Source organism: Rhinatrema bivittatum, chromosome 2, assembly GCF_901001135.1.
Source record: "Rhinatrema bivittatum chromosome 2, aRhiBiv1.1, whole genome shotgun sequence".
NCBI lineage: Eukaryota > Metazoa > Chordata > Amphibia > Gymnophiona > Rhinatrematidae > Rhinatrema > Rhinatrema bivittatum.
This window is the reverse complement of record NC_042616.1, coordinates 576,816,212-576,834,953: the sequence shown is the minus strand read 5'-3', so window position 1 is coordinate 576,834,953 and position 18,742 is coordinate 576,816,212. Positions and strand designations below refer to the sequence as shown.

Sequence of the window (18,742 nt, the reverse complement as noted above, 5' to 3'; positions counted from 1 at the left end):
CCCTGACTTGGCGTTTCCTGCCAGAATGCAGCATAATTGATCCAGCACCCGAACAAGTCTCTCATCTGTGTTAGTAGCCGTTGGCCATCTTGGATCCCCAATCAGCTTCAATATTTTCCATCTTCTAAACTTGAATATTTTCTGGTTGTACCAAGTTTTGTTGCTTTTTCTACTGACATTCTTTTTTCACTAGTCTAATCTTTTCATGTTCTGAAGACATTTTTTCTATATTTATACTACATTTATTAGTGTCTAAATAGACTTGTTAGTGTAACAATTGCAGATTCTATTGATACTAATGCACCACAAACAGTTTCAAGTGTTATAACTGCTGATTTTGACAATACTGTAACCTATTACTGCCACATTCCCATCACCTTCAGGTGTTAACGTCCCGAATCGGATCCAACGTTGTAACAGCCACTGGAGTTTGTTCAGAGGAAGAAACAGGTACATAAATGGAGGAGATTTCTTTAGCTGATCTCCAATAGCTATAGCCGCATTAGAGCAGTCTCCCATGGCTCCCATTTCTTCCCCCTGCACTGCAGACCTCCCCATAGAGCAAAAGAGGGGAGCTGTGACTGGTGTAATATTCGCAGGACTCAGCCCATGGGGAGGGGAAGGTATCTCTGGCACGGTGGGGCTAAGCGAGATCTCCTTGGGGACGTTCACTCCGTGTCCCCTCCCACTGTGGCCCTCGCTCCCGGCAAAATTGGCTGGAAAAATCTATCTGCTTTTGGTCCAAGGCATAGGATACTTGTAAGCTCTCCTGGAGCTTCACTTTCCGTTTTAGTATGCGGCATTGAAAAAAGAACAAGGTAATGGTAGCATTCGTAAAACAAAAGTGGAAAGAGAGCGTTCTAATCCAACTCCTCACTCCTCCGCCATCTTGGCTTCTCCCCCTTCTCAGGAAGTATTCAACTTCTACCTCAGAAAATACCAATCACTCTCCCTCTATACAGCTCTCTAAATTGGTTGTGTCAACCCTACAGTCTTCTGTAGGGCCAAAATTTCCATACCACCCCTATGTTCAAGTAATTTTAATACTGCATCAATTCATGCTTGGGGAGCCCATTTGGGCCAACTATGTTCTCAGAGATTGGAGCAAAAGAAAGACCCAATATATTGTATGCAGGGAACAGTGTGATACTATTAATCCCTATATATAGAATATTTTCATCAAATATTGTGGGACTGTTATGTTAGAATAATGGGGAATGTCAACTGAAACTCTCAGAAGAGTTTCTGGTCCCTTATTTTTAATTTTTTGGCATTGTGAAAAAATGAGCTCCGTGCAAAGGGAAATTGGAGCAAGCAAGAGCAATCTCTTCATATAAAACATCTTGCAGATGAGAGTAATTTTCAAAGAACTTGCTTTCAAATCCTTCATAATGGGAAAAGGCCTCCAAATCCAAACAGACAATATACTAGCTATGTACTATATAAGCAAGAGGGAATAGATTCTTGAGCTTTGTGTAAGGAAGACCTAAAAATATAGTTTTGGGCAATAAAAGAGGATATACCTGCCTGCCATGCACATTCCTGGAAAATCCAATGTTCTGGCAAGTGCACTCTCCAAACCATTTTTAAAAAATGGGGAGTTCAAGTGGATCTCTTTGCAGCTTCCTTCAACCACAGAATGCAAATGTGGTGTTCCAAGAGGCTAGATCGAAAGGCTTTAGCCTCTGATGTTCTGGATTGCTTGGTTGAATAGCCTAATGTATGGATTCTCACCAACTCCTTTAATCACCAAGGCAATTCTGAAAGTAAGACAGGAAAGGGCAAAAATTATCTTAATAGCTCCTTTCTGGCCATGCTTAGCTTGATTTCAAGGATTGTCAATGGCTCCTGTTTTGTCTACCAATCTTTCCATACCTTCTAAGACAGTACAGTAGTTTACTTCATTGCAACCATCACTCACTAGCACTAATAGCCTGGATGTTGAGCTCAGAAGAAAAGAAGCCATGCCCTTTTCTACAGAAATTAAAGCAGTTTTGATAGCTGCAAGAAAGCCATCAACAAGACATTTATGCTTTCAAATTGAAGGTTTTCATGATAGACACCCTCTGACTGTGGGACAAGTGTTAATGCAATACCTACTTCATTTTACTGATTTAGGCTTAAAAAACTGAGTTACGATTAAGTGCAATTGCAGCATATCAACCATCGGAAGGGTTCTCCGTTTTCTGACTTCTGACAATAAGAAAGTTTGTAAAAGGCCTCAGTTTACAATTACCTTTATAAGAACCACAAATGTCATGGGACCTAAACTTGGTCTTGTCAACTTTAATGAAGGCTCCCTTCAAACCAATGATAACCAGTAATTTCAAATATCTTTCCTGGAAAATTTTATTTTATAATTATAACTTTGGCTTGAAGAATAAGCAAACTCCAAGCAGTAACAGTTCTTCCCCTTTTCATACAAATTTATAAGGACAGGGTAATGTTAAGGACTCATCCTAAATTCGCGCCAGTATTGGTTTCTCAGTTCCCTCTGGCTCAATCTATAGCCTCAGGCTTTGGGGGAAAAAATAGGAAGAACTATAGATTGAGAAATAATTTCTTGTGTGAATTTAGGATGAATCCTTATTACCTTGTCCTACAGATGCTTCATACTCTATTGTAGAAGTTATTTTTCATTTATTGAGGACAAAGCCACTTAAATTTACAATTGTTTTTCGTGTGATCTGAATAGGCAAGGCCAGCCTGTAGGAAAATAGTTTTCCTCCTTGGCTGTTTTCCTACATCTCTTTCTGTGCTATAATCAAGGAGTAGATTTGTTTAGAAATATTTCAGCTCATCAGATTAAAGTGTCTACAGCTTTGGTAGCTTTCTCCAACCAATTCTATACAAGATATCTATACAAGATAGGAACTGGTCCTCTATTTACACCTTTGTCAAGCATTATCTTCAACATAAATCTCAAAAGGACAATGTCTTCAGGCCAGGTGGTTCTTGAAGTATTATCTCCCCAACCTTCCTTCTCTTATCTCCTTGTTGCATGTGTTCAACATGATAAATTCTCACTCAGCCTTCAGCTCAAGAATCAACACTTGTATGACTGTTCTTATCCTGTTTGTCCACAGAGAAAGCAAAATTGTTTACCTGTAACAGATGTTCTCTCTGAACTGCAGGACAAATCTGCCATACAGACCACCCTCCTCCCCATGGAGTTGAAGTTTAGCTTGTGATGAGACTTGCATGGCATTGGTGCGCAGGAGCTCCATGCATTCTTGGAAATAGCTCAGAAAGGGAAAACAGAGGATGTCCTGGCCAGCACAGTCAGATGATAGTACCCATTTGTGTGGCTGATTTAGCTATGACATGGAGGAACGCGTTATAGATAAACAGCTTCACTTTACCAAATCCTTGGGAGTTGCGGGTTTGCACAGCTAAGTTTTCAGAATCGCTGTCTCTTATTTTATTATGGTTACTGTATTTGTTTGTGGTTAGGCGGTTTCAAAGTTGAAGTAAATAGCTTATCTGTTTCTTGACTGGCTTCCTTTCTTTTTTGTATTTGTCTTTAGTTTGCTCAGTGTCCTTATAGGAGGTGGAATCAAATAAGGTGAATTTAAGCATCCTCCAAGGACAAGCAGGATGATAGTCCTCACGGGTGACATCAGATGGAGCCCCAATGCAGAAAACTTATGTCAACATTTCTAGAACATTGACTAGGCACACTGAGCATGCCCTATACCATGCATCCTCTTGGGGTCACTCTCCAATCTCTTCTTTTCCGTAGAGCTGTAAGCCTCGCAGTGTGAGTGAGCTCACTTTCAGGCCGATACAGTACAGTGCGCTCTGGCGGAGCACACTGTTAGCCCACGGGTTATCATGGTGATATTAAGACGGAGGTCCCAAAAGTAAAAAATAATTAAAAATAAAAAAATTTAAATCAGCCCGCGGCTCACGGGTTGAAAACTGGATGCTCAATTTTGCCGGCATCCGGTTTCCGAACCCGTGGCTGTCAGCGGGTTTGAGAACCGATGCCGGCAAAATTGAGCATCGGCTGTCAAACTCGCTGACAGTCGCCGCTCCTGTCAAAAAAAGAGGCGCTAGGGAAGCGCTAGTGTCCCTAGCGCCGCTTTTTACCGCGGGTCCTCATTTGCATGCGGGGCGATACTAAATCGCGCGCACAGGAGAGTGGCGACTTTTACTGTATCAGCCCATTTGGCTGTTTTTTTGGCCTTATGGAAAATAGGTTTTTTATTTTTTCTTGCGCTTTCTCAAGTTTTTCTTCTTTGTTCCATTGCCAGGATCCTCTCTGTAGCCTTCATGTAGTGTCTGCTAGTCAAAGGTATTTGTGATTCAGGTAAGTTTCCTTTCACGGTTGATTCCCTGTGGTGGCGGTGCTGCAGGCCATCGCCACCCCACTGCCATCGTTTTCGGTTCATGCCCCTTTTGTTTCATCTGACATGGCCACATCAGGTTTTTGACAATGTCCTCACTGCCCAAGGAACATGGCCATCATGGTACCACATGAGAGCTGCATCCTCTGCCTGGGGGCATCGCATGAAGTCAGAGGTTGCTGCTTATTCGCCAAATGGACCCCGAAGGGACGTCTGCTTCGATTCAACAAGATGGAGCAGCTCTTCGGGTCGAAGAAATCCGAGGTATCAGCGGCATCGAAGGACCAAGGAACTGCACCGTTGGACAACGAGCCATAGACATCGGCAGATAGGGGCTCCGGAGACTGACTGACAATCTCCTCCAGGCCGAGGACTTCCGGTTCCTCGTCATTGGCCTCTGCACTGAGGAAGGACCAGCCCAGAAAACAAGAAGGTAGGCGATCTAAGAAAGCCGTTAGGAGAACACAAAAGGATTAGATGCCCAGTCCGAGCATCGAGAGAAGCTGAAGAAGCATGGGCATCCGTGCTTTTGGGATGCACTAGCTTTTGCTGCAGTGCCCCAAAGCAACCCCGCGGCAAGGAGTGCCAATCCATCAATGCCAGAGGTCTGCAATGGTCTCCACCGGTCCTGATGTCAGTCACCATTCCACCTCAAGGGCCCGAAGATGATTTGGCCACCCCTTCTACCTCCCAGTCAGTGTTGATATTGGCAGTGTTCAAGGTGGAGCTGGAGCACCAAGTCCAGTTAGTGGTGGACCAGGCGCTGCAGGGCTTTGGTCCTGTGTCACTGATGGCACCAAACCCAGTGCTGCCCATCCTCATACCACTTCTGAAGAAGCTTAGTGTGCTCATTGGTGTGATACCAACTTAGCTGGCGCCTCTTCCCGGGATAGCATCTGTGCCCGGCGGGGCACAGAGGCCCCCCCCTTACCGATATGGTGGTCATCACCGGTTCCTCCGAAGAGGAAGCTCCTCCGAGGCCTGCTGGCCCCTGTCCAGATTTACCGGTTCCTGCACCTCTGGACAAAGGCAGAGCACCTAGGGACCCATCTCCTGTGGCTTTTAGTGAGGATGAAGAACCCTATGACCCCTTTGGGGGGATGATGCTTAGGAGTCCTCTGTGGGTCTCCCTTCAGACCCTTCTCCTCCAGAAGTTTTTTAAGGATGATGGCAGAAACCATTCCTTTTCAGTAATTAATGGAGGGGGATGCCAGGCACAAAATGCTTGAGATCCTCCAGTTTGTCAAGCCTCCTAAAGAGATCATAGTAATCCCGGTTCACAAGATCCTTAAGGAATTGCTGCTGAGGATATGGGAATACCCCCTCACAATGCCTCCCATTAAGGCAGATGGGGTCTACCTCATCCAGAAGGCTGCCAGATTCAACAAACGTCAGCTTTCCCACCAGTTAGTGGTGGTCGAATACACCCTCAAGAGGGCCAAGCACTCGGACTTATTCTTCTGTGCCCCTAGAGAAGGACCATAGAACAATGAATGCTCTTAGGAGGAAGGTATTTCAAGGTGCTATGCTTATTGCCCACATTGCTGCCTACCAGCTCTATATGAACCAATACTCAGTGGACATCTGGAAGCAGGTACAGGAGGTGGCTGAGTAACTGCTTCAGCAGCAGGACACCCTCATGTCACTGGTGCATAAGGGTCTGGAGTGAGGAAAACACGCAGTCTTTGTGATCTAAGATGTTTTTGAAATGGCATCGAGAGTCTCTGCAGCGGGAATCGGCGCCCACAGAATGGCATGGCTGCGGGCCTCGGGTCTCCGACCAGAGTATAGGAACGACTTGCTGACGTGCCACGTACTGGGGAGAATCTCTTTGGAGATGGGGTGAGGGATGTTGTGGCCCAAATTCGGGACCACCAAGAAACCTCCAAAAACTCTCCGCTAGCACTCCAGACTTGTCGTCCTCTTCTAGGAGGCTAGCGAGACAGGGGCCAAGGAAGTCTTTCTTTCACCAAAGGAAGTACTATCCTCTGCTCCCTCGTTCCCATCCACACCATCAGAACTCCTGCAGCCAGATGGCAGGAGGCTCTCAAGCCACAGCCGGCTCCTCAGTCAACTCATGGGACAGGGTTTTGACAGGGTCGTAGAGAACGTAGGCCAGTTGCCCCATACCCGGAATGATGGAGCCTCATGCAGTTCTTTGCAAATTAGTGGCCCAGTATAACCTTGGACCAGTGGGTTCTATCCATCGTCCCGTCAAGGGTACCAATTGAATCTATTGGGTGTCCCGCCAGATTGCCCTCTGTGCCTATCTTGGGGGCCGGTAGTGTATCAGGAGGTACTACCTGCGGAGATCTCCTCCCTCTTAAAGGCCAGAACGGTCAGTCCCGTCCACCAAGGCAAATAGAGGTGGGTATTGATTCCAAAGAAAACAGGACGACTCCCTCCCATCTTAGATCGAAGGGCTTAGAGCAAGTTTCTAAGGAAAGAAAAGTTCAAGATGGTTTCCCTGGGCACTTGATCCCCCTTTTGCAAAATGGGACTGGGCTATGCTCACTCGACCTAAAGGACACATACTCATATCGAGATGTTCCCTGGTCACAGGAATTCTCAGATTTGTGGTGGGGAAAAAAGCCCTTCCAGTACCGGGTATTGCTGTTTGGGCTCATGTCAGCCCCATGGGTCTTCACAAAATGCCTGGCTGTGGTGGCGGTGCACCTCCGCAGGCTGGAAATGCATGTTTTCCCATATCTGGACAATTGGCTGGTCAAGAGCACGTCTCGGGCAGGGGCCACCAAGTCCATGCACTTGACCATCCGGGTGTTGGAGTCACTAAGGTTCATTCTCAATTACCCAAAGTACCATCTCAGCCCATCACATCAGCTGGTCTTCTTAGCCCTGCTAGACACGGCTCAGGCCAAGGCCTTCCTGCCTTGCCAGAGGGCAATCATCTTGACAGCCATCTCAGCAGAGGTCCAATAGAGCCAGCAGATGTCAGCTGGCACATTTTGAGGCTGTTAGTCATACGACCGCAATTGTCCATGTCACTCATTTGGCACTGTGACCCTGAGGTCACAGTGGCACCAGGCCACTCAGCCTCCAGGATTGCATCCGAGTCACCCCATCTTTGGGACTTATTGTCCTGGTGACCGGTACTTTCGAAAGGGGTATCTCTTTTTGAAGTCCCCCTACCCGAATTGTCCTAACCACAAATGCATCCACCCTGGGGTGGGGAGCTCATATAGATGGGCTGAGCTCCCAGGACCTCTGGTCTGCTCAGGAAAGCTCTTGTCAAATCAACTTCCTGGAGCTTTGGGCAATCAGGTATGTGCTATGGGCTCTCAGAGATCGGCTGTCCAACAAAGTTGTCATGATACAGACTGACAAACAGGTAGCCATTTGGTATTTCAGCAAGCAGGGATGCATGGTATCATACCTCCTGTGTCAGGAAGTGGTCCAGATCTGGACATGGGCCCTATCCCAAGGGATGATGCTCAGGGCCATGTACCTGTCCAGCACGGAGAACGTAGTAGCGGACAGCCTGAGTTGAGCCTTCAGACTCCACGAGTGGACCCTAGACCAGGGGGTAGTGAATCAGATATTTTGTCTCTGAGGGAGCCTAGAGATAGATCTGTTCATGTTCCCCTGCAACAGAAAGGTGCCTTTGTTCTGCTTCCTGTACAGGTCAGGCGGCAAACCAGCCTTGGATGACCTTGCCAGTCATTGAGGCAAGGGTCTTTTGTATGCGCAGCCTCAGATTCTCTTAGTGGTAAAGACTCTCTTGAAGCTTCACAAGGACAGGGGTCCAAGATCCTCATAGTCCCTCATTAGCTGAGACAGGTCTGGTTCCACTCCTATGGGAATTGTCCATCCGGAGACTATCAGTCTGGGGACTTCCCCAAATCTCATCATGCAAGATCAATGCATGCTGCAGCCTGAATGTTGAGAGGTTAATCCTGCAGCTGCTTGATCTTTCAGAAGATGTCTCTGGTTCTGGTGACTTCTAGAAAGCCTTCCACTAGAAAGTCTTGAGGATTGACGTGGAGGAGGTTTTCTATTTGGTACTAGCGGTACCCGGCCACACGTTGCAGTGGCAGAGTCAGGTTCTTTACCCTCCCTCCCCCTTCCCCTTGCTCATTTACCTCAGTCACTCATCCTCCTCCCCCTTGGTCACTCACCCCCCCTTCCCTCCCCTGTCCCCACTCCAACTCTCTCCCCTCACACTCACCTCTCCCCTCATTCTCCCTCCCCTGACACTCACCTCCCCCCTCATTCTCCCTCCCCTCACTGTCACCTCCCCCCGCCTACTGCCTACCCTTCAGATCAGAAAACCTTTGTCTTTCTATTTCTGTGGGAACCCCCACCCCAAAAAAAACACCCCCCAATCCCAACCCTTTAAATCAATTAATAACCCCCCCACCCTCCTGGCCCCTCCCAAGACCTGGGAAATTAAAATTGTTGGTGCTACATGTGGTCTGTCCCTGGGCGTCTGTGCGCGTTATGTAGCCAAATAGGGGAGTGCCTAACCAAATTTGCACTTCCAAATTGTTTTGTGGTCTGGGGAGGGCTATTTTGTGGCGTTTCTGAGATTGTGCAAGTTTAGTGTAGGTATTTGTGTGTGTGAACCTCCCCCTTCCTCCAAAAAAAAACCCTATGAGAAAAGTTCTCTTAAACTAACCACCCCACACTCGCCTGCCCCCCTCCCCCAGCACTGCGAAAAACAGTAGCCCATCCCCTTGCACCCCCCCAGAGTTGCTGAATGATGAAACCTGTCCCCCCCTCGTGACCCCTCCCCAAGATGTTCGCAATAAATTCATTACCACCCCCCACCCTCCAGACCCCCCGAGACCTGATAAAAATGTCAATCGGTGGAGCGGGCGTTCAGGAGCTGTCCGGGAGCGAAGTATTGGCGTTGGTCCGTCGGCTGCGAGCACTGAAACGGGTTCCGACGGCCCTTTGCCCTTACTATGTCAGTGGGTTGGAGCAATGGCAGCGGTAGGTCCTCTGACATAGTAAGGGCAAAGGGCCGCCCGCTGCCAGTCCTGAAAATGGCGCCGAGGGGGCCCTCGCCCTTACTATGTCACATGGGCTTACTGCCGCCATTGGTGTCCCCCGAGTGGCATAGTAAGGGAAAGGGCTGTCAGCACCATGTTTGATTGCTGGCAGCCGACGGCCGTAGTGCAGGAGATGTGTCCCGGACCGGTCCTGGCCCCCCTGCTGGGCCCTCCCGGACTTCTGTCAGGTTTTGTGTGTGTTGTGAGGGCCTGGGAAGTAAATAAATTTGGCATGTGTGTGGGGGTGTGAGGAGGGTGGTTTTGTGTGTGTTGGGAGGCTGTGGGAAGTAAATCAATTTGGCATGTGTGTGGGGGGTGTGAGGAGGGTGGTGGGTGTATTTTATCTGTAAAGGAAATAGTTATCTTCCGGTGAAAAAAGTGTGCGAATGTATTAAAATGGAACATAAGAACATAAGAATATGCCATACTGGGTCAGACCAAGGGTCCATCAAGCCCAGCATCCTGTTTCCAACAGTGGCCAATCCAGGCCATAAGAACCTGGCAAGTACCCCAAAACTAAGTCTATTCCATGTTACCGTTGCTAATGGCAGTGGCTATTCTCTAAGTGAACTTAATAGCAGGTAATGGACTTCTCCTCCAAGAACTTATCCAGTCCTTTTTTAAACACTGTTATACCATCTGCACTAACCACATCCTCTGGCAACAAATTCCAGAGTTTAATTGTGCGTTGAGTAAAAAAGAACTTTCTCTGATTAGTTTTAAATGTGCCCATGCTAACTTCATGGAGTGCCCCCTAGTCTTTCTACTGTCCGAAAGAGTAAATAACCTATTCACATCTACCCGTTCTAGACCTCTCATGATTTTAAACACCTCTATCGTGTCCCCCCCCAGTCGTCTCTTCTCCAAGCTGAAAAGTCCTAACCTCTTTAGTCTTTCCTCATAGGGGAGCTGTTCCATTCCCCTTATCATTTTGGTAGCCCTTCTCTGTACCTTCTCCATCGCAATTATATCTTTTTTGAGATGCGGCGTGGACCTGGACTGGCGAAATGATTAGTGTAGCGTGTGTTAGTGTAAGGTGTAACAGATGGCTCTTACGTCCAGCAGATGTTGCTGTTTTCTCGAAAACATTTTTAAACCTATTTTACCTGTCACAGGTGTGACATATCTGTAATGTAAGTACAGAAGAACCTTCCTGTATGCGAAATGAAGGTTTTGTCCAAATTTGAAAGCAATCAGTTCAGTGGTTTCTGAGATTAGCGATTTTGTCCAAACTATTTAACATTTTTATTTATATAGATGAGCAGAAGGCTCTAGATCTGTTGTTCTGCCCCTGACAAAAATTACTTGACTACCTTCTACACCTATCTGAAGCTGGCTTAGAGTTCATCTCAGTGCATTTGGCACATACCACCAAGATGTAGATGGTACGCCCATCTCTGTACAGCCTATAGTTGTATGTTTTATGTGAGACCCGCTTCAGTTTAAGCCTCTCTTGAGGCCTTCTGCTGTTTCTTGGGACCTCAACATGATTGTTAGCTGATGAAAGCTCCTTTTCAGCCACTGCGAACCTGTGACCTGAAGTACCTGACCTAAAAGGTCATATTTTTGGCCTTAGTGACTTATCCACCTTACCCTTTTTTCTTGTGACAGGTTGTTTTGCATACACACCTTAAGTCCCTACCTAAGGTGGTGACTGACTTCCATTTTAGCCAATCGTCCTGCCAGCTTTCTTTACCAGGCCCCATTCACATCGAGGCGAACAAACTTTGCATATTTTGGACTGCAAGCAAGCCTTAGCCTTTTATCTGGAGCGGACAGAAGCCCATAGACCACCCAACTTTTTATTTCTTTTGATAGGAATAGGTTGTGCATTGCATTGCTGTTGCCAGACAGACACTATCCAGCTAGCAGATTGCATCTCCTTCTGTTACGCCCAGGTGGGACTTCATATTGGGGTCATGTCTAGGCTCATTGTGTCAGAGCCAAGGCAGCATCGATGGCCCACTTGTAAGTAGTTCCTGTGAAGAAGATCTGCAAGGCTGTGACATGGAGGTCTCTCCACACTTTCACATCATATTACTGTCTGGATAGGGATGGCCAATGCGACAGTAGGTTCGGCCAGTCTGTCCTTCAGAACCTGTTTGAGGTGTCGAACCCAACTTGCCTACCTAGGGCTCGTTATTTGGGTTCCGGCTATCTTCCCCTCTGTTACCAACAGCATCGGTGTTTTTGAGCTCGTTGGCACCTGGTTGGGTGTCTTTTGGTCCCCTTTTGTTTTGGGGAGCAGCATGTAGCTAGAGATTCACCCATGTGTGAAGACTACCATCCTGCTTGTCCTCAGAGAAAGCAGAGTTGCTTTCTGGAGGACAGTAGGATGATGTTCATCATGAAACCTGCACACCATCCCATGAAGTTGTTTCTCCTATTTTTTTTTTTATTTTAATCATAATTCTATGTTACAAGACTGGAGAGGGATCCCATGTGGACTCGAGATATAGGGCATGCTGGGCATGCTCAGTGTGCCTAATTAATGTTCTAGAAACTTTGACATTAGTTTTCAGCAATGGGGCTCCATCTGATGTCATCCATGTGTGAGGACTAACATTCTGCTGACCTCTGAGTACACCTGTTACAAGTAAGCAACTTTGTTTAACATCAAAACAGCTTAAATTCACTATTTGATTCCCCCTCATATGTTAAGGGGAATAGTTGTTATCGATTCAGTTAAGACCTGTATACTCCGTAGGCGGAGTTACCAATCTGTTATACTCCATAGGAGGAGTTAGCAATCTGTTAGCGATTCTGATGCTAGGAGTAGCAATCTGTAATGAATCTGATATAGTAGTGGGTGGATCCCTGGGCCGGTGGCAGATGACCACACCCCTGGGAGGATATCCCAAGAGGGACCACCGGCTAGGCTTGAGTATGGAGACAGACACACATTAGTTCTTTTATTAAACAGGTTTATGGAACCACTAGAGGTGGCAGAGGTGAGCTGATATGCCCGGCAGGGCTGTAGTCCATCAGGTACTGGAACCGCGATCCAGGATGGCTGAGCTGTTGAGAAACTGTACAAAGTGAGTAGGCAGAGTTCATGAACAGAACTAGATGACATAAACTCACATAAGGTCTCAATGGAGCTCAGGAGCTGGAAAGGTTTAGGCCCTCGAGGAGCGAGTACCTGGTTCCAGGTGTTCAGAGAGAGCGATGGTAACTCGCAATTGTTTGTAGCAGCAATAGCTTCCAGGCAGTAGAGAATCTTCAGAGTGTCCAGGAACATAGGACCTCGAGGAGCAAGTACCGGTTCCTATCTGTAATCTGAAAGTAAAGAAAAGAGCGAGGCCCCCAAGGAGCGGGTACCTCTGGTAATTCCGAGGAGGCAGAGTAACTTGGAGGAATCATAGCCGGATCCATATCCGTATCTTCTCCACTCCTTGCTAACTCAATTCGATAGTAAATAAGAAACCTTTAAATATTGGAAGCGGATGACGTCATCTCAGGGGGGACGCCCCTGAGGTTCGCGCCCTTGCTGGTACTTCAGTCAGAGCACGCGCCCTAAGTCATCAGGCAAACATGACGGATCTGCAGCATTGAGCCGGTCCAGGGAGGCTGGAGGGATATGGCATGAGACGCCACGGCAGCCAGACGTCCATCAGACCTGGAAGGAGTCGCCACAGAGATAAAGAGGGCGGAGTGAGGGCGTCGAGCAGCAACGGACGCAACAATAGTATCATAAAAGCTATGTATCATTTAGAATATGATCTTGTTCCTTTTAAGTATTTATTGATGGTTACTTTCAGCAATTTATGCCTATAAGTTAGATTTGTCTGTGATAATTTGTAACCTATCATTAAAATCATCCATTGTACCTGAAGACTAGAGGGTGGCCAATGTAACCCCAATATTTAAAAAGGGCTCCAGAGGTGATCCGGGTAACTACAGACCAGTGAGCCTGACTTCAGTGCCAGGAAAAATAGTAGAAACTATTCTAAAGATCAAAATCGTAGAGCATATAGAAAGACATGGTTTAATGGAACACAGTCAACATGGATTTACCCAAGGGAAGTCTTGCCTAACAAATCTACTTCATTTTTTTTGAAGGGGTTAATAAACATGTGGATAAAGGCGAACTGGTAGATGTAGTGTATTTGGATTTTCAGAAGGCGTTTGACAAAGTCCCTCATGAGAGGCTTCTAAGAAAACTAAAAAGTCATGGGATAGGAGGCGATGTCCCGTCGTGGATTACAAGCTGGTTAAAAGACAGGAAACAGAGAGAAGGATTAAATGGTCAGTGAGGACCTTGTGAGACTGGAAGCTTGGGCATCCAAATGGCAGATGAAATTTAATGTGGACAAGCGCATATAGGGAAAAATAACCCTTGCTGTAGTTACACGATGTTAAGTTCCATATTAGGTGATACCACCCAGGAAAAAGATCTAGGCAGCCAAAAAAGCAAACAGAATGTTAGGAATTATTAGGAAGGGAATGGTTAATAAAACGGAAAATGTCATAATGCCTCTATATCGCTCCATGGTGAGACTGCACCTTGAATACTGTGTACAATTCTGGTCGCCGCACCTCAAAAAAGATATAGTTGCGATGGGGAAGGTACAGAGAAGGGCAACCAAAATGATAAAGGGGATGGAACAGCTCCCTTATGAGGAAAGGCTGAAGAGGTTAGGGCTGTTCAGCTTGGAGAAGAGACGGCTGAGGGGGGATATGATAGAGGTCTTTAAGATCATGAGAGGTCTTGAACGAGTAGTTGTGAATCAGTTATTTACACTTTCGGATAATAGAAGGACTAGGGGGCATTCCATGAAGTTAGCAAGTAGCACATTTAAAACTAATAGAAAATTCTTTTTTACTCAATGCACAATTAAGCTCTGGAATTTGTTGCCAGAGAATGGGGTTAGTTCAGTTAGTGTAGCTGGATTCAAAAAAGGTTTGATAAGTTCTTGAAGGAGAAGTCCATTAACTGCTATTAATCAAGTTTACTTAAGGAATAGCCACTGCTATTAATTGCATCAATAGCATGAGATCTTCTTGGTGTTTGGGTAATTGTCAGGTTCTTGTGGCCTGGTTTGGCCTCTGTTGGAAACAGGATGCTGTGCTTGATGGACCCTTGGTCTGACCCAGCATGGCAATTTCTTATGTTCTTATGTACGTTTCTGATGAGCACAGCAACACCTTGATTTACTTTGATTCAGATTAGTTTTAACTAGATAAAAGGAACCCTACTAAACTCTATTTCAGGTGTGAAATAAATCAAACATTAAGCAATCTTAATTTTGATAGTACAATTTTGTTTTTAGCAGTGGATATATGCCAAACTACTAAATACTGCTGCCGAATAAGGCTAATTTGAATACTCTGAACACCTGTAATTTCTGTCAAAGGATTCAGTAGCTGTGTAGGATTCTGTTGTAAAGGTGTGTGTATTCGTTTTCAAGAGCTGGTTGAATGGAGAAATGAATAATTTAGGGCCATTATAGATCCCATAGTACACTGTACCTAAACTTGATGTATTCTGTCCCTAAAGTCTTTCTTCCCCTGTTCCGCCCTCCCTAGCCCCATGCTCTAAAGTTAGAAATGTTATTGTACCATGCAAAGGATTCTCAAAACTAACTAAAACTTTTTTGTACAGTAATGTTGCAGCCATTTGACTATGACCCGAATGAGAAGAGTAAACACAAGTTCATGGTGCAGACAATTTTTGCTCCACTGAGTACTTCAGATATGGAAGCTGTGGTAAGTAAATGTTTTTTATATATTTATATTTTTTATATATTTATATTTTAAATCTTTTCTATACCGTCATTAAGGTGGATACCGTCACAACGGTTTACAGTAAGGCACAAAAAGTAATTTTATTAAAATCTAACAGTTTACACAGGTGCCATTAGGTTCGGTAACATAGTTTTTAATCAATGTTAGTTATTAAATGAGTGTGATGACTATTGTGTCCAGGTCAGTTCTATAGCAGTTTTGAGTCTGGGACTCATTCTATAGATTTAACTTTTCCTTTAGTGATGAATTTAATTAAAAACGTACACCCTTAGTGATTCCTGTTTGTGTGGGTGTTTTGTATCTCGCACTTCCCTGGTTTGAACCTTGCAATTCCCTGGAATCTATTCTCCCTTCTCTTTTTGAAAGGCTTGTTTAAATAGCCAAGTTTTAGATTTTTTCTGAATGTTTTGTTTCTCGTTGTAGTCTACTTACACATGTAAAATCTTTGGATTAGTTATTACTTGTAATTCCTGCAGTATTTTCATGGAGAAGGTCGCCAGTAGGATTCTGCTCAGTACAAAATACCTATTGCTGTTTTTCTCTGCTACCTGTCTAAATCAGGGACTCTGATGTCCCCCAGTGAGTGTTCTGGAGAGGAGCCAACTGTGAATTGGCAAGAGTGGGTGGGAATTGGTATTCAGAATACAAGACTAGGAAACATGGTTTCTCCTAGGACAAGCAGGATGGTAGTCCTCACATGTGGGTGACATCATCCGATGAAGCCTGGCACGGAAAACGTTTGTCAATGTTTCTAGAAACTTTGACTGGCAGACTGACCATTCCCAGCCTGCTGCTGTCCACACGAGGTCCCCCTTCAGGAAGAAGTTTCCTCCAGCTGCCTGTGCCCACTCACCTCGGTCCAACCCTAGGGGTCTGGGCCAGCAGCAGCGAGTTCCGAGGGCCCAACCTGCTCTCCAACAGGCCCCATCCGCCAGTTTTTGACGTGGTGAGGGGGGCACAAGTCAACCGCCGGTTCCCCAGGCAGTTGGCACCACCCCCCCCCCCCCCAGTCGGCAGGCTTCTGTGCTTCACCTGCTGTTGGGAAGCGATCACTTCGGACTGTTGAGTCCTCTCCATTGTCCGCCAGGGCTACCGCCTGAACGTCAGCAGGCTCCCAGAGACCACACCCCCATGTCCATCATGGGGTACGCCCGCCCATCAGATCGTTCTTCAATCGGAACTTTCTGTCCGTCTAGTAGTGGATGCGGTAGAACCAGTCCTCCCCTAGCAATGGGGCCATGGCTTCTACTTGAGGTACTTCCTCATTCCAAAGAGGAATGGAGGCTTGCGCCCCATTCTCGACCTCAGAATGTTAAACCGATTTCTCGTAAGAGAAAAATTCAAAATGGTCTCTCTGGGCACACTGATCCCACTTCTCCAAAGAGGAGACTGGCTCTGCTCCCTTGACTTAAAGGAGGCTTACTCCCATATTGCAATTTTCCCCAGCCACAGGAGGTACCTTTGCTTTCTGGTGGGGACGGCACATTTTCTGTACAAAGTGCTGCCCTTCACTTAATGCTTGGCGGTGTTGGCTGCCTACCTCAGGCATTGCTTGGTCCATGTCTTTTCGTACCTGGACAATTGGCTGATCCGGATTGACTCCCACTTCGGGGACCTGAATGCACTGCCCTTGACGGTTCAGACATTACAGACATTGAGATTCATTGTCAGGTTCCCCAAGTCACATCTCAATCCGTCTCCACGGCTAGACTTAATCGGCATCAGGTTGGATACGACACAAGCAAGAACTTTTCTGCCCAAGGATCGAGCGGTAGCCCTCTCCTCGCTGGCCACCCTCGTTCACAACGGAAAGAGGGTGCCGGCCATCTGCTCCTCCGCCTGCTGGGTCATATGGTGGTCTTGGTCCATGTGACCCCCTTGGCCCACCTCCGCATTGCAGGATCCTCAGTTGTCCTTGAGGTCCCAGTGGCAGCAGGCATCCCAGAATCTGGAGGTGCCCGTGATGGTCATGGACCCTCTTTGCCTCTCCCTGACCTGGTGGGAGACCCTAACCAATCTGGAAACCGGGCTCAGATTTCAGCTCGCACCACCTCAGATGACCCTCAACACTGATACCTCATCTCAGGGGTGGGAAGCCCATACGGACCTACATATCCAGGGCCGTTGGACTGTGCCTAAAGCCGCTGCCAGATAAACTTCCTGGAACTGTGGATAATCCGGTACGCCTTGTGGGCTTTCCAGGACAGGCTGTTCTCCAAAGTAGTCTTAAACAGAACGGACAACCAAATGCCGATATGGTACATCAACAAGCAGGGCGGCATGGGCTCCTTCCCCCTCTGTCAGGAAGCGATAAAGGTCTGGGATTGGGCCCTTTCTAGAGGGATGTATCTATGGGCCACCTACCTGTCGATCACCTAAACACGCTGGCGGACCGCCCCAGCCGGACCTTCCAGCCACACGAGTGGTCCCTGAGCCCGGCAGTGGCAGCTGACTTATTCCATCGCCGGGGCACACCTGACATAGACCTGTTTGCCTCTCCCCACAATCACAAGGGGAAGGGCTATCCGGCCTGCGACGCGTTCTCCCTTCACTGGGGCAAGGCCTCATGTACGTGTACTCTCCTATCCCGCTCCTCTCGAGGACTCTTGAAACTGCAAGAGGATGGGGGGACCATGATCCTGGTGGCACCTTCCTGGCCGAGGCAGATATGGTTTCCTCTGCTCCAAGACCTGTCCGTGAGCACTCCGGTTCTGCTGGGGACGGCTCCCGACCACCTATCGTAGAACCAGGGCACCCTGCGCCATCTGAATCTCCGGGCCCTGGCCCTCACAGCGTGCATGTTGAGCGCATGATCCTTCAACCCTCAGCTCTCGGATGGTTTCTCCAGGGTCTTGATTGAATCCTGGAAACCTTTCATCCGAAAATCTTACAGCTCGAAGTGGAAGTGTTTCTCCATCTGGTGTGGTGGCCATGACGGGACCCTTTCTCCTACCCACCCCTCCGCCTGCTGGATTATCTTTGCACCTGTCCGAGCCTGGCCTTCAAACCAGCTCGGTCTGAGTACACCTCAGCTCCTATCACCAGGGAGTCGCTGGTGCACCCATTTCAGTCCAGCCACTGGTCAGGCGTTTCATGCAGGGCCTGGTTCAACTGAAGCCCCCGCTTCGCCCGCCAGCAACCCCTTTAGATCTCTGCGTTGTCCTGGCGAGGCTCATGTGGCATCCATTCGAGCCTCTCAAATCCTGTGACCTGAAGTTTCTCACCTGGACAGTTATGTTCCTGGTGGCGATCACTTCCACTCACAGGGTCAGTGATATCCAGGCCCTGGTCACGTATGCTCCCTACACAAAACTTTTCCATGATCATGTAGTGCTGCGCACGCATCCAAAATTTCTGCCAAAGGTGGTGACTGCTTTCCACATCAACCAGTCAATCATCCTTCCCATGTTCTTCCCATGGCCTCATTCTTACCCAAGGGAACATTCTCTCCACACCCTGGACTGCAAGCGGGTGCTCGCTTTCTTGGATCATACAGCGAGCCATAGGCAATCTACCCAGCTCTTTTGTGTCTTTTGACACCAATAGGCTGGGAGCAGCAGTGGGGAAGCAGACCCTATCCAACAGGCTAGCAGATTGCATTGCCTTCTGCTACAAGCAGGCAGGCCTCCAGCT

The 18,742-nt window shown here is 47.2% G+C and overlaps 1 protein-coding gene across 1 annotated transcript in view; it reads left to right on the top strand.

The window, feature by feature from the left end:
* The window catches only part of VAPA (VAMP associated protein A), a 325,391-nt gene that overhangs the window by 171,058 nt on the left and 135,591 nt on the right, over positions 1 to 18,742 (top strand). Inside the window, exon 3 of the mRNA XM_029590985.1 lies at positions 14,967 to 15,070. Within this exon, the coding sequence (XP_029446845.1) occupies positions 14,967 to 15,070 (104 nt within the window). The remainder of the gene's footprint in view (positions 1 to 14,966; positions 15,071 to 18,742) is intronic.